Source organism: Oncorhynchus mykiss, chromosome 22, assembly GCF_057628025.1.
Source record: "Oncorhynchus mykiss isolate SJ-2025 chromosome 22, ASM5762802v1, whole genome shotgun sequence".
Taxonomy (NCBI): domain Eukaryota; kingdom Metazoa; phylum Chordata; class Actinopteri; order Salmoniformes; family Salmonidae; genus Oncorhynchus; species Oncorhynchus mykiss.
Genome location: NC_143043.1, coordinates 5,721,822 through 5,738,364, shown reverse-complemented (window position 1 = coordinate 5,738,364; position 16,543 = coordinate 5,721,822). Strand labels below are relative to the sequence as shown.

Sequence of the window (16,543 nt, the reverse complement as noted above, 5' to 3'; positions counted from 1 at the left end):
AAAATCAGATCGGAGGTTCCTCGCGTAACCGTCGTTCTATGAACTAAGCAATACATTTTTATTTTATTCAAAGATTCTGTCGCAACCCCATTTTCAAATCAGGCGACCCCAGATGCGACCCCTAGTTTGGGAAACGCGGCGAGCATACACTGTTTCCCTAGGTTGCGAATCCAGAGGTAGGGGAAAAGTGTATGCTGGAACATTGTCGCAGGAGGCAAAGTTTGGTTTCCCTTTAAGAGTGGTCCAGTTGGTAGAGCACAGTGCTCGCAACACTAGGGTTGTGGGTTAGATGCCCATGGGGGACCAGAACAAAAAAATTGTTAATTAAGTCTGCTAAATGACTAAAATGTCAAATTTGGACATTTACTTTATTATGTACAGGTAGCTACTATGGAAATGTAAACGTCAAGTCAGTAGCTAGTTATCCTAGTTGCGATCGAATGAGGAATGAGGTGGGTAGATAACTAAGTGTGTCATTGCAGTGTAACCAATATGAAATGGCTAGCTAGTTAGCGGTGGTGCGCGCTAATAGCGTTTCAATCGGGTGACGTCACTCGCTCTGAGACCTTGAAGTAGTTGTTCCCCTTGCTCTGCAAGGGCCGCGGCTTTTGTGGCGCGATGGGTAACGATGCTTCGAGGGTGGCTGTTGTTGATGTGTGCAGAGGGTCCCTGGGTCGGGGCGAGGGGACGGACGAAAGCTAAACTGTTACAGTAGCAAAGTATTTATAAACTACAAATCAGGTCTCTTATATGTTTTGTTCATTTTTGTTCTATGATCTATACAATAGACTATGACTGATTTTGTCCCAATAGGCCTGTCATATTCCCACATTATTTTACCTAAATACCTTTAGGCCTACCTATAGAAACATTTAAAAACAACTTTGCACCTTTGTCCAGATTAACAAGAGTAGCCACAAGGGTGTTTAGCGTCATCCACAAGGGTGTTTAGCGTCAGCCACAAGGGTGTTTAGCGTCATCCACAAGGGTGTTTAGCGTCATCCACAAGGGTGTTTAGCATCATCCACAAGGGTGTTTAGCATCAGCCACAAGGGTGTTTAGCGTCATCCACAAGGGTGTTTAGCATCATCCACAAGGGTGTTTAGCATCATCCACAAGGGTGTTTAGCGTCATCCACAAGGATGTTTAGCGTCATCCACAAGGGTGTTTAGCATCATCCACAAGGGTGTTTAGTGTCATCCACAGGGGTGTTTAGCGTCATCCACAAGGGTGTTTAGCATCATCCACAAGGGTGTTTAGCGTCATCCCACAAGGGTGTTTAGCATCATCCACAAGGGTGTTTAGCGTCATCCACAAGGGTGTTTAGCGTCATCCACAAGGGTGTTTAGCGTCATCCACAAGGGTGTTTAGCGTCATCCACAGTGGCTCTGCAAGTGTGGAGAGGACGTTCTCTGCTGCTGACCTGCTCTCCAGGCACCATGAAGCCACAGACTGGCCAAACTCGGATTTCTAAAAATGAATTCTAAAAATTCAATGTCACTAATAAGACATTTTTCATTTAATTTGTATTTAATTCTAAGTAAGTCACAGCCTACAGTGCCTTGCGAAAGTATTCGGCCCCGTTGAACTTTGCGACCTTTTGTCACATTTCAGGCTTCAAACATAAAGATATAAAACTGTATTTTTTTGTGAAGAATCAACAAAAAGTGGGACACAATCATGAAGTGGAACGACATTTATTGGATATTTCAAGCTTTTTTAACAAATCAAAAACTGAAAAATTGGGCGTGCAAAATTATTCAGCCCCTTTACTTTCAGTGCAGCAAACTCTCTCCAGAAGTTCAGTGAGGATCTCTGAATTATCCAATGTTGACCTAAATGACTAATGATGATAAATACAATCCACCTGTGTGTAATCAAGTCTCTGTATAAATGCACCTGCGCTGTGATAGTCTCAGAGGTCCGTTAAAAGCGCAGAGAGCATCATGAAGAACAAGGAACACACCAGGCAGGTCCGAGATACTGTTGTGAAGACGTTTAAAGCCGGATTTGGATACAAAACGATTTCCCAAGCTTTAAACATCCCAAGGAGCACTGTGCAAGCGATAATATTGAAATGGAAGGAGTATCAGTCCACTGCAAATCTACCAAGACCTGGCCGTCCCTCTAAACTTTCAGCTCATACAAGGAGAAGACTGATCAGAGATGCAGCCAAGAGGCCCATGATCACTCTGGATGAACTGCAAAGATCTACAGCTGAGGTGGGAGACTCTGTCCATAGGACAACAATCAGTCGTATATTGCACAAATCTGGCCTTTATGGAAGAGTGGCAAGAAGAAAGCCATTTCTTAAAGATATCCATAAAAAGTGTTGTTTAAAGTTTGCCACAAGCCACCTGGGAGACACACCAAACATGTGGAAGAAGGTGCTCTGGTCAGATGAAACCAAAATTGAACTTTTTGGCAACAATGCAAAACGTTATGTTTGGCGTAAAAGCAACACAGCTGAACACACCATCCCCACTGTCAAACATGGTGGTGGCAGCATCATGGTTTGGGCCTGCTTTTCTTCAGCAGGGACAGGGAAGATGGTTAAAATTGATGGGAAGATGGATGGAGCCAAATACAGGACCCTTCTGGAAGAAAACCTGATGGAGTCTGCAAAAGACCTGAGACTGGGACGGAGATTTGTCTTCCAACAAGACAATTATTCAAAACATAAAGCAAAATCTACAATGGAATGGTTCAAAAATAAACATATCCAGGTGTTAGAATGGCCAAGTCAAAGTCCAGACCTGAATCCAATCGAGAATCTGTGGAAAGAACTGAAAACTGCTGTTCACAAATGCTCTCCATCCAACCTCACTGAGCTCGAGCTGTTTTGCAAGGAGGAATGGGAAAAAATTTCAGTCTCTCGATGTGCAAAACTGATAGAGACATACCCCAAGCGACTTACAGCTGTAATCGCAGCAAAAGGTGGCGCTACAAAGTATTAACTTAAGGGGGCTGAATAATTTTGCACACCCAATTTTTCAGTTTTTGATTTGTTAAAAAAGTTTGAAATATCCAATAAATGTCGTTCCACTCATGATTGTGTCCCACTTGTTGTTGATTCTTCACAAAAAAATACAGTTTTATATCTTTATGTTTGAAGCCTGAAATGTGGCAAAAGGTCGCAAAGTTCAAGGGGGCCGAATACTTTCGCAAGGCACTGTATATGTGCAATTTAAAGGCTATAATTATTGAAACAATGTTGTTTAAATGCTATGCGCATTCTATCCCTACCAGCTTATTGTGTCGCACTCCGAAATGCTTCACAATGTATTGATTTGTAGGCTATAGCCTTGAAGTAATATAATTAATATAGCCTAAATCATTCATATTCGTTCCTTCTTAGGCTCCCTGTCTGGCTCCTGATCTATTTAGAGTGTTAAATGCTGTTTAATATGACATGTAGCCTATTTGAAATGGTGTTCAAATCCACATGGTTTGGTTTCAATACTTCAAAACCAAATGGGAGGTCCAGGTAGTCACAACAATAGATGGGTGTTGGTTAAGATGTGGAGCTAATTTGAAGTTTATTTTTCCTGTGAGTGCAGTGGGGTTTTAGTGGAGCAGTTGGAAAGGACATGGAGCACCGGAGCTTGCACACTGTTCCAAGAGCTCAACTCAGCTCGCATGCTCTGGAACTAGCACACACAATCATACACGCTTGCACACACACACACACACACACTCTCCCTCTCTCTCACTATACATACAGTATACATTTCATTAATACATACCATTTTCATACAGTCTTCACATATCCTTGCCCTCATTTCAACTCATTCTCTGGTGTCTCTTTACGTTTATGCCCCGTCTCCTCTCCTCTCCTCTCCTCTCCTCTCCTCTCCTCGGTAATCAGTGAAGCCCCTTCATCTGCACCCACCATTGACACGACTTTTAAACACATGAGAACAGGTTGGCGTTGCAAATGCAGCCCAGCGTTTTGGAAGATGACCTTTTTCCATGGATTAATAGGCTTTATGCTGGCAGCATTAATAAACCATTTCTTTCGTTTCCTCTCTCTCTCTGTGGTAGTGAGCGAACGCTCTGCATATTAATGCTGGTCCATTCCTTCTACCGGTCCCCTCTCCCCTACACTTACTCTACACCAGCTGTCCCCATAAGAGAACCTTTTGAGGAACCCTTTTTTGGTTCCTGGTAGAACCCTTTTGGTTTCTATGTAGAACCCTTTCTACAGAGGGTTCTACATGGAACCCATAAAGGGTTTTTACCAGGAAACAAAACAGTCATGGACTGTTCTCTCTGCTACTGCTTGGCAAGTGGTACCAATGCACCAAGTCTGGAACCGAAAAGACCCTGAACATCTTTTACCCCCAAACCATAAGGCAGCTAAAGAGTTAACCAAGTAGCTGCCTGGACTATCTGCATAGTTTTCTAAAATGGCCCCGGAATAAATGGCAGCAGTTTTAAGGATGCCCAGACAATTGTGCTACTATGTGGGTTTTTTTTTTGCATTATTTCTAACTTAATTTGTACATAATGTTTCTGCAACCGTATCTTACGGCAAAAAAAAGAGCTTCACTTGAACCATATCTACATGTACATACTACCTCAATCAGCCTGACTAACCGGTGCCTGTATGTAGCCTCGCTACTTTTATAGCCTCGCTACTGTATACAGCCTGTCTTTTTAGGGTTGTTTTATTTCTTTACCTAACAATTGTTCACCTAATACCTTTTTTTGCACTATTGGTTGGAGCCTGTAAGTAAGCATTTCACTGTAATGTTGTATTCAGCACATCTTTGATTTGATTTGACCCTTTTTGCACAAACTCTTTTGACTCACATAGCTGCTGCTACTGTTTGTTATCTATCCTTTTGCCTAGTCACTTTACCCCTACCTATATGTACATACAGTATCTACCACAATTGCCTTGTACCCCTGCACATCAACTCAGTACTGGTACTCTGTGTATATAGAGTGCCTTCAGAAAGTATTCACACCCCTTGACTTTTTCCACATTTTGTTGTGTTATAGCCAGAATTTAAAATTGATTATTCAAAATTAGATTTTGTGTCACACACAATACTCCATAATGTCAAAGTGAAATTATGTTCTTAGAATTTTTTACAATTGAATTACAAATGAAAAGATGAAGTGTCTTTAGCCAATAGGTATTCAACCCTTGCAGTGAAGCCGCTCAACAACTACATCATACCAGTCATCCAACAGACTCCCATTCAGAGCCACACACAGAAGCATCCAGGGTCAATGCCCTGCTCAAGGGCATGTTGACCGATCTACCACCAGGCCAAAAAACGTGAACCCGAACCCTCCAAGATCCCCCCACAGTTCCCCAATAGCTGTCCCTCAACCATTTGAGACCCGTTCCACAACCCCCCCCCCCCCCCAAATATATTTTTTAATAAAAAAATACAATTAATTCCATTCCCCACCCCAAGAATCCCCCCAATGCACCAACAACCATGAAAAAAGACCTACAGAGAAAAAAGAAAAAGACAGGAGAAAACAGCAAACAAAAATTACATTAAAAAATGACATTAAATTAAACAAAGGACATCAAGGACAACTAAAATCATAACAGCAAAGCCAACTGTATATATTTGTGTGCATGTCTGGCACTATTACATGTATGTGTGTGTTCTTGTACGCGTTTATTTGAATGAGAGTGTGTGTATATGCATGCGTACAAATCCACAGATTGTGAGTTGAAGATAAATCATTTTACTAAGAGTATTAGTATATTAGTAATTGACTGACCCGTTCTCTCCAGAATTCCTAACAGTACTATTTCTAGGGTCAATTTTAGATCTATGCTATGCATTTTCAGCCATTCCTGAACCTGAGACCAGAAACAGGCTACCTGAGGGCAATACCAAAATAAATGGTCTATTGATTCTGTATCCTCACAACAAAATATGCAAAGCTTTGATGATTTTATGCCCCAAATATTCACCATTTTGTTGGTGGCAAGAATTCTATATAATAATTTTAGCTGAAAAGCACGAAGTCTTGAATCTTGCGTTGTTTAATATATCAATTCATACACCCTACACTGTACCATGGAATCGGTACATTAAAAATCTATTCCCAACTATTTCGCAATCTGTATGGCACAGTTGTCAACATCCTGGTCCTCAAATGAAACTGGTATACGGTCTTATTTATGCTATTTTTATACTTCCGCCAGTTTTGATCCTTTATATTGGGCAGACAGACCAGTTCCCTACCTCCTCCCGCTGCCACCTGCCTCCTCCATTTTTGGGGAAATGCTGTAATCAATTGGTTGTACTCTTGGATTGATCAGACCTTTCCGTACAATTCTGATAACTCCATGAAGGACATAGCTCTATCATTCCAAATAACAATATAATTTAAGAACAAAATAGCCTTTTCAAACATCTTTCCCATAAATACAGGTATTTTATCAACCAGCACATTTGAGTTCAGCCATAATATTTGTTGTTAACAAACTACAGTTTTGGCAAGTCGGTTAGGACTTCTACTTTGTGTATGACACAAGTACATTTTCCAACAATTGTTTACACACAGATTATTTCACTTATAATTCACTTTATCACAAATCCAATGGGTCAGAAGTTAAAAAATTCCAGAAAATGATGCCATGGCTGTAGAAGCTTTTGATAGGCTAATTGACAATATTCAAGTCAATTGGAGGTGTACCTGTGGATGTATTTCAAGGCCTACCTTCAAACTCAGTGCCTCTTTGCTTGACATCATGGGAAAATCAAAAGAAATCAGCCAAGACCTCAGAAATACATTTTAGACCTCCACAAGTCTAGTTCATCTCCACAAGTCTGGTTGTGTCTCCTAGAGATTAAAGTACTTTGGTGTTGGAAAAGTGCAAATCAATCCCAGAACAACAGCAAAGTACCACAGTAAAACCACAGTAAAACGAGTCCTATATCGACATAACCTAAAAGGCATTCAGCAAGGAAGAAGCCACTACTCCAAAACCATCATAAAAAAGCCAGACTACGGTTTGCAACTGCACATGGTGACAAATATCGTACTTTTTGGAGAAATGTCCTCTGGTCTGATGAAACAAAAATAGAACTGTTTGGCCATAATGACCATCGTTATGTTTGGAGGAAAAAGGAGGAGGCTTGCAAACCAAAGATCACCATCCCAACCGTGAAGCACAGGGGTGGCAGCATCATGTTGTGGGGGTGCTTTGCTGCAAGAGGGACTGGTGCACTTCACAAAATAGATGTCATGAGGAAGGAAAATGACATGGATATATTGAAGCAATATCTCAAGACATCAGTCAAGAAGTTAAAACTTGGTCGCAAATGGGTCTTCCAAATGGACAATGACCCCAAGCATACTTCCAAAGTTGTGGCAAAATGGCTTAAGGACAACAAAGTCAAGATATTGGAGTGGCCATCACAAAGCCCTGACCTCATCCTATAGAAAATCTTTGGGCAGAACTGAAGCGTGTGCGAGCAAGGAGGTCTACAAACCTGACTCAGTTACACCAGCTCTGTCAGGAGGAATGGACCAAAACTCACCCAACTTGTGGAAGCTTGTGGAAGGCTACCCGAAATGTTTGACCCAAGTTAAACAATTTCAAGGCAATGCTACCAAATACTAATTGGGTGTATGTAAACTTCTGACCCACTGGGAATGTGATGAAAGAAATAAAAGCTGAAATAAATAATTATCTCTACTATTATTCTGACATTTCCCATTCTTAAAATAAAGTGGTGATCCTAACTGACCTAAAACAGGGAATCTTTACTAGGATTAAATGTCAGAAATTGTGAAACTGAGTTTAAATGTATTTAAACTTGTATGTATGTAAACTTCCGACTTCAACTATATGTAAACTTACTCCTTGTTTTCAATGCTGATTTGAATGTCATGAAGAAAACTGAGAAGTGTCAAAGATTTTTTTTCCAACATCCTTTCTGAATTTAATCCTTGAAGTAATTATCTAGTTTTTCAAACGTTTGTGTAATCTGATTACAATATTTTTGCTTTTAACGTAAGGGATTACAATTACCGTTTTTTTGTAATCCCTTACATGTAATGGAATACATGTTGTCCGTTACTCCCCATCCCTGCTTGTCGGTATGTTTGTAAATTAGCATTTGACTGTTAGTCTGCACCAGTTGCATACGAAGGATGTGACAAATACAATTTGATTTGGTTCTCCTCCTGTATGGGGACAGCCTTTTTCTTCGTGCTTATTTATCTTTCTGTTTCTCTCTTTCCCTCTCTATATCTCCCCATTTTCTCTTTCACTCTTTCTCCCAACTCTCTATTTTTCTCTCTCGCTCTCTCTCTCTATATATATATATATGACTCTCTTTCTCCCCCCCCCCCTCTCTCTCTCATTCATTCTGTGGTGAGTGGAGTGATTATGTTGGTCTGAGCGGTGCTGGCCCTCTGTCTGTGGCCAAGGTCAATTATGGCTGCCCATTTAGAGCGCTGCGAATCAGGGTGCCGGGGAGTCACTGATGTGGAGAGGCAGGCAGGAGGATTGAGAGGGGAGAAAAATCAACTGTTGTGTGCCTCAGAAATGATTCGATTTGCCGCGGGTGTAGAGGGGTGTGCCCCGACCTCATAACTCTCTGCCAATGTCACCCTTCTCTTTCTAAACATGATCTCAAATTCAGGTGGATCTCAGCTAGCATCGTACAGTGTACCCCGTGGGAGTACATGTATTTTCCCTGCTGAAGTTGTAGAGTACTAGCCAAACAGTATTTGAGCTGTTAATTGGCCTTAGATAATTAATAGCAAATGTTTCATCTGTGCCATCATTGGCTGCCCCTACAAAAAACTGCCACAGCCCACCTACCTTGGAATGAATTTTGAAATGTATCAAACCATAATCTGTATCTTTAACGTTTTGAAAGGGAATATGTCAAGTGTTGATCACAGGAGACATTTAATGCATTTACCCCCAAAAAAACGAATCTGTTTCACTTGCCTCCAGTGTGGGTCCCTCATGTTCCTATTTATGTTGTTATAGGGAATGACCACCACCGGTCCTTTTCTTTAAGAGCATATCACTATTCTGGAGAAAGCCCGTCTCTGTTGCCATAGCAACTGAGTGCAAAGGTATGTGCCATGTTCTGCCCCCCCACCACAAAAAAAATAGAAAACAGAAGAAAAAAAGAGAGAAGAGGAGAAGGGCCTGTCAAGGAAAGCACAGAGCCAGTAGCTGACAGTGTGGACCAGAGGTTGTCTCTCCTTAATAAAGTTTGTACGCTGCAGCTCAAAGTCAAGACAGCCCCTGACACAGACTCATCACCTCATGGCTCATTTACAGGTTGTGGAGGTGACATTTAGTAGAGCTTTCTATTACGCCCTCAGATATCGACCAAACCCACCAGACACAACCACACACACTGCAAGCAATAAACTGGGAGAGCGTGCCGTTTACACCTCTTCACCTGAAAAACAAGATGGATGTGCATGCCAACACCTTGACTGATGTATTAAATACCACAACAATTAAATTATATATTTCTGTATTTCTATGTCTCTATCCTCAACTTAATTTGTGAATTTGTCAGTCTTCTCCGAAGCAATTTGGCACTGACGTTTCATATTTGTGAACACAATGTTATTATGGCCAGCTGAAGTGAACATCAATATTTTCTATCCAAGATTCAAAGAAGGCATCAGAAATGAGGAGGGTGACGATGGCTTAGTTTCAGACTGTGATTTTTAAGCATCCCCTCATGAATTTAATGAACATGTTTTAAAAACAGAAAAGAGGACGTATGTCTGTTTGGCTTTGTTCACTTTCCCATTACAATCATCTGAAAAAACAACTGTGATGAACGGAAGACAACAGAGAAGCATTAAAAAGCTCTATTGAAGCTGGAGATTGAGATGCAATCAGCGCCCGAAGAGGAGTCGTTTGACTGCCTCGGAGTCATCTTCAAACCACTATGATTATCGGTGACTGACAGTGTTTGTACCCAAGAAAACTTCTTTCCCCCCACTCTCCCCAAGTCACTCAAATCTGGGAACCTAGTTATATGAATGTATTTGCATCCAAGAAACCTTCTCACTGACTTTGTTCAGCCGCTCTCGGGTGGTTGAAGAATCGTACGGTGTAAGTAATCAGCGCTCAGCTCAACATGGCCTCACAAGCGATCTCGTTGATTACAGTGACCAGTCAACCAACAACGAGCCTTACCTGACGAGGAAGATGTGTAATTAATAACCTAATTGAAGTGACTCTGGGAACCGTGAAGGTAAAAACCTATTTGGCTTTGTAATCGGCTCCGAGACATTAGTTTGGTTCTGAAAGCAACGCGTCAACACCGTTTTAAAAGGCATGTTTTAAGGAGTGTATGGGATCTGGTCCAAAAAAGAGACACTTGGAGTCAGTTGAGCATGTGAAACACCTGTTGCAAATGTGCTTATTGGTTGAATGGCACAGTCAAAAGTCACTGCTTCCTCTTGCATTCAGATCTGTTGTTTTGTTGTGTGGTACGGTACTCTCATATTGTCGTACTAATATAGATACGTACTGTTATGCTCCTTCCAATTGGTATCCAACCTCTTATAGGTATGAATATTATTTGACACTGTGGATTTATCCTTTGGCTGCATAGGATGAAGCCATGGAGCTTTTACTCACACTATTGCAAAGTGGTCAGTATTGTAAAAGGCTGTTAATTCTCAACAATTTACCTGACTAAACAAAATTAAGGGCTGATTCAATCCGTATTGCGGAAGATAAGCCCTATTGCGAGATTGAAATTCAAAGCTAATTACAGATTGAGCCAACAAATGCAGCGTTTACCATAAATGCAGTCTCCACAAATGGGGCCACATTGCCTTTAAATGTAAATCGTGCTATAGTGCTGATCTTCAGAGATATGGAATGAATCTAGGCCTAAATCAATACTCACTCCAATTAACTTCTACCTCAATCCATTATATTTTTGAAAAGCTGTGTAGCTGATCTGTCCTGAGTCCTGTCAGTACAGTACAGCGTGTTAAAAACTGTGCATTCCCCCGATACCCCTGGAAACGGGAAGATGCGGGCACTGCCTCTCTGACATCTTGCACATGATAAGCGGTCCTTTGGAAGGAGACTGCTGACACGCCATGAATCTGAGGACGCGCGTCGCCAAATGAGGATGGAATCCTGCCTCATGTAATTCAGAGAGTATTTTTTTCATATTAAACATGCCTCCGAGCCCCGATTGCTTAGATCATAATCTCTTGAAGGGATAGTTCACCCAAATTACAAGATGACACATTGGTAAGCAGTCTATGGACAAGGTATGAAAGCAATCCATGCTTTGTGTTTATTTTCTTTGCAATGTTTCCAAATACTGTTTTAGCATTTGTGGCACGAATCCCATTCATGTCATAGTACTGATATTAGCATTTGTCAGGCATCATAAAGTGTTTTTTTTTTTGCACATGACCTGCCGTTGCGACAATAACCAGCCAAAGATGTAAAGGGATAGTGACAGGAAATGAGCATTGCATCTATGTGCTACTTTAGAGGGAACCTAACGCAGCAGCCTTAAAATAAACGCCTGAAACTAGATCTCCTACATACTGGTCTCGACGAGAAGGAAAAAAAACTGTCGGAGGAGGTTATCTTCTTCTCTTCAACCACCAATCCAGTGAATGTGGAGGAGGAGTTAAGATGGAGCTGAAGTCTCTTGCTTGGGCTATGCGTTTTCAGGTTGTCTAACTAACATAAGTACCAGTGGAAAGCCCATCCAGAGAAAAAGCGCTTCACTCTCAGTTATTGCACCCACTGTGTGATTCCATTTGCGTCAATATGATTGGCAAGACAGTTTGGGCTGCAGAAACTCCTGCGTGGCACACAATGCTGTGCTGACTTCAGTGCGGCATCACAAACTTTCAATGCCAAATCAAACGCCAAAATTAATTCAAAAGCTACTGGCTGCGAATATCGTCCGGTCCCGACCCATGTTTTAACTCTCCTCGTCCGTGCCTGCGGGCCTTCGTTAAGTTTTCAATGCCGTTCGAGAATCTTAACAGATTATTACAGCATAGGTGTGACGACCTTTGCATGTTATCTTGCATATATGATTACATAAGAAGACATTTATGGTTACAGTTACCTCAAAATGTGTTACTAATTTTACGGTTGAATCTTACATTAGTTTGTAACATAGCCTTAACTTTCGGCTATTTACTGTATTACAAAAGCAGTTTGTGCTCAGTAGGTAGTTGGCTAGCCTTAGCAATTCAAAAGACACAGTTAGCTAGATAGCTAGTGCTAGTAAAATCATATATTGAGTCGAACTGTTTCTAATACCGATGCTGACATTCATGCTTAGATGACCGCCGAATCGAACTCAAGAAACTAAGATGTATGTTTAAAAATTGAAGCCCACATACTGGTAGTTTCTAGCATTCATGAGAGTGAGACATTCAGAAATGTCATTATAGTTTAGTCAAAGTGTATTGTATAATTCACTGGTCAACATTACTCATTGAGTCAACTTCTCAACATTTTCTGACTAGTTGACTAAAACATGTTATCTCAACATTTTGAGTTGAATCAACAATTTTTCAGTTGAATTGACTTTGGAAAAATTAGCTGAAACAACTAAAAGGCTAAATACGTTTTTACAGTGTAGGATGGAAGTGTAAACACAGCCTATGAGTCTTTTGTCCATTCCTCAGTGTCACAATCATGACACAAGGGATATACAGCATTAGCGCTACTAGCAGCTCTCGCTGACCAACTGAGCCGGTTAAGTTCCTCGGGTCTGTATGCAGTCAATGGAATCCCTCTGAGTGTTCAATTAGGGAGACTGGAAGCTCTCCCGATACAGCTACCAGCCTGTGCCTGCCTTACCTAATGCAATTTCCTCTGATTGAGCCAGTCATTAATAAGTCCCCCAAAGTGTCACTTAGTCGTCGTCATCGGCCCCGACTGGTTGTTAAGCCCCGACAAGAGCAATTTAACACAGTGCTAATAACCTGCTATTACTCGGTGATGGGATGCGTCGTCGGAACTACACACTCACCCCATAAATAATCCCCAGGGTGAAGCTGTGAGAGTTATGAGCAAACACCTAAACGGTGGAAAGACCACCTAATATTTATTAACTACATCAAGTCCCACTCATAAATGCCTAGCAAGAGGAAATAGCATGGAAGAAGATTAAACGTCAGAAAGAAATTGGGATTTGAGGGTCTCTTTTTGTGGCTCAGACCCGTTCAAATAATTTGCTGCTCTGGCTGGATAGGTGTAAGCTAGTAGTGGGGTCTCTTACATTGACCAATCATGTCAGCGATAAATAAACTCTAAGGAATGGAGGGAGGGAGAGAGGGTACATTTTGGAATTATTCAAACAGGGTCTTTGTTTGGGTGTGCTGAATAGGCTTTAAGTGAACTTCTCCAACCAGAACTCCTTGAAGCATGACCAGGCGTTTATTAATACGCCCCAATGAAAACCCCGATGTGGGGCAGATAATGTGGAAAGCTCTTTATTACCCTCATGTTCTCTTCAGTTTAATGAGATGGATGGGGGTAAAGCGGAGGGAGATGTGGTGTTCATTTGTCATTGACAAAAAGGGGTGTGTGAAAGATGATGAGGTCTTTGGATTAGCTACAAGGTTGTTTGCACAAAGTATTACAGATGTAACGAGTGTATTTTCATGACACTTTCTCGGGTGTTTGCTAGCACAACATACACACAGATATAATCCAGCTAGTGTAACAAATTGAGGCATCTAGGCATGTAATGTAGAACGGCACCGGAGGAGATGGCTGCCGTTTTACGGGCTCCTAAACAATTGTTACACAATTCAGGAAACTAGTCGTATGTCAAATGTCACAACTTCATAGGAGAGCCGTTTGAATGTAAAAAAAAAAAAAATGTTTTTACAAAATGCGTTTTTTGGCAGAAATGCCTTCTCGAACATGTGAACTTTCATGTGCCTTAATATCAAACTTGTATGCTATCTGTAAATACGAATAAAATTTGTTCAATTACTAGCCTTGTTTGGTTAAACCACAGAAAAAGTGGCAACCTTCCCACTAGCCATGATTGGCTGAGATAATGAGAGGGCTGGACATGCCGAGAGAGGAGTTCGGATTGGTCTGCCACATTCAGGGCTTCTGAGTATTTCAGCTCGTCAGTCTGTGTTGGTAATCCTGCCGAACGTGGCTTTTTAAAAAAAAAACATATTGTGTAGTGGAGCTGCATAAAATTAGTCTTTGTGACTTCTGGATATGGCTACATGTTCAAACGTGAATGATGTTCATATGCTTCATTGTTTTTTGCACAAAGGCTTTGTGTTTCAAATGACATCTTAATATATAGTACACTTCTCTTCCCAGAGCCATATGTGATAGTGAACCACCTAGTAGTGAATCATATGGGGAATAGGGTGTTACCTTTACCTATGCTTCAAGACCCAAATGGAACATACATTATATTTCTTATAACAACAAGATACATCATGTTTTTAAGAACATGACTTTTTAAAGTTTTATTGTACAAATTATACATTACAATTGGGGATACAGGTGTGGAGAGGAGAGAGCGTTGGAAGCGTACCCAGCAAACTGGGAAAAATCCCATCAAATTTGCTAAGATTCCCATTAAGTTCTAGTTACGGTTTTGTCTAATAATTAGGACAACATTCCAAAAGCGTTCAAATAATGTTTTTGATGAAAATGTTTTTCTTTTCGGGAAATGTTTTAAATTAAATGTCCATGGAATGTTCACCAAACATTCACTAAAATGTTGTGCACAGCTGTAACAACCACCGCAGAACATTCCCCAAACATTCTCATGAGGTTTCCAGGTAAGGAACAGACTAAATGTGTTCTGGGAATGTTCTTGCAAGACAAACTTTGTATAATGATAAACACAACTGGACAGTTTTTTGTGTTATGAGAACAATGTAACGAATGTTCTGGCAACTTTCACAGAACCAATTTTGGTTTACTGGGTAAACTATGGGATTGAACCCGGTCACTGATGGGGAGTTAAACATGTATTGAGAGCGGGGACCATTACCACTTAGCCATGGCTCTGCCACATAGACATGATTTCTTAACCTGTCTTCTGTCTTTGCAGGAACTCTTTACGGCAGAATGCAAGTTCAAAGAGTCTGTGTTTGAGAACTATTATGTGATCTACTCGTCGATGCTGTACAGGCAACAGGAGTCAGGGAGAGCTTGGTTCCTGGGGCTCAACAAAGAGGGCCAAGCCATGAAGGGGAATCGAGTGAAGAAAACAAAACCAGCTGCTCACTTCCTGCCCAAGCCATTAGAAGGTATGCCAACACCACATTCTGAGTTTGATTTTTTCATTTTCGTTAGAAATTAACTGTTTCAGGGGCATTAGAACAGTATAAGCAAGAGAGCAGCAAATATAGTTGTTGTTTTGTGATGAGTGGCAATATATTGAACTGAAAAGTAGGGCATTTATATCTGCTAGACTTCTTTCGAGGATAACCTTTGCAAAACATGTCTGTACCTTCTACTGTATATGAACCTTTCCTCCTGGCTGAAAGCTAGTAATTTACCAAAGTTTAACTTCTGTAATGTTGGTAACTAACAGGTAATCTATGGCAATCTATGGTAACTTTGGTAATTTATATTTGAATTTTAAAGAATGCATTCGTATATAGAATTATTACATATAAATAATATTTCATGCTGAAACCCTCATATTAAACAACAATGGTATTCACTAAGTTAATGGATTTTTATTTATGATAAAGTTTTATACTTTTGTCATTCTGTTTCTTATTTTAAAATCATCTTATTCGATTCTTTTATATAAACTGTTGTGTTGTGTCAGGTTGGCTAGATATTCTTTTAGTGGAGGACCGTTCTTGAAATACGCTGGAAACTGTTGAGCGTGAAAAACCCAGCAGTGTTGCAGTTCTTGACACCAACCGGTGCGCCTGGCCCGTTCAAAGGAACTCCTTGTTTTGTCTCAAAACAACAACAAAGAACTTCTTTAACCTGTCTCCTCAACTTCATCTACACTGATTGAAATGGATTTAACAAGTGACATCAATCATAGCTTTCACCTGGATTTACCTGGTCAGTCTATGCCTATATGGCATGTCATGTCCATAATGCTTCGCACACTCAGTGTATTTTACACGTGACGAGGTCACACAGAGGACCAGAGATAATTACAGACACCTGTGATAATCCGAAGTACCCAAAAAGGCGAAAGTTACAAACATTCTGGTAGTTTGCTGGTAAACTTCAAAAGTTTCCAGTAATATACCCTCCCTTTGCAACCCTACTACTTATTGTTGGTACCAAGTTTATGCCTCATGTCAGAGGTGTCAAACTTATTAAATGTATGGGCTACCGATGAGGCAGGGTTTATGTATATATCACCAGAATCTTACACAAGACATATACACATGTAAGCCATCACATGCCTGCAGGTTCACAATAGCACATTGCATCCTCCACACCCCTCGGAATGGCCATCCCACACCTACGCCCCTGTCACAGTAGTGTCTTTCGAGGGAACAAGTCTATCTTTACTGTTAATCCCACCCCGAGTAACCACCCACGGCTACACTG

The 16,543-nt window shown here is 40.9% G+C and overlaps 1 protein-coding gene across 2 annotated transcripts in view; it reads left to right on the top strand.

Moving 5' to 3' along the window:
* Positions 1–16,543, top strand: part of fgf14 (fibroblast growth factor 14) — a 321,509-nt gene that overhangs the window by 299,956 nt on the left and 5,010 nt on the right. For both annotated transcript variants that reach the window (XM_021578637.3, XM_021578638.3), the window contains exon 4: positions 15,066–15,264. In XM_021578637.3, the coding sequence (XP_021434312.2) occupies positions 15,066–15,264 (199 nt within the window). The remainder of the gene's footprint in view (positions 1–15,065; positions 15,265–16,543) is intronic.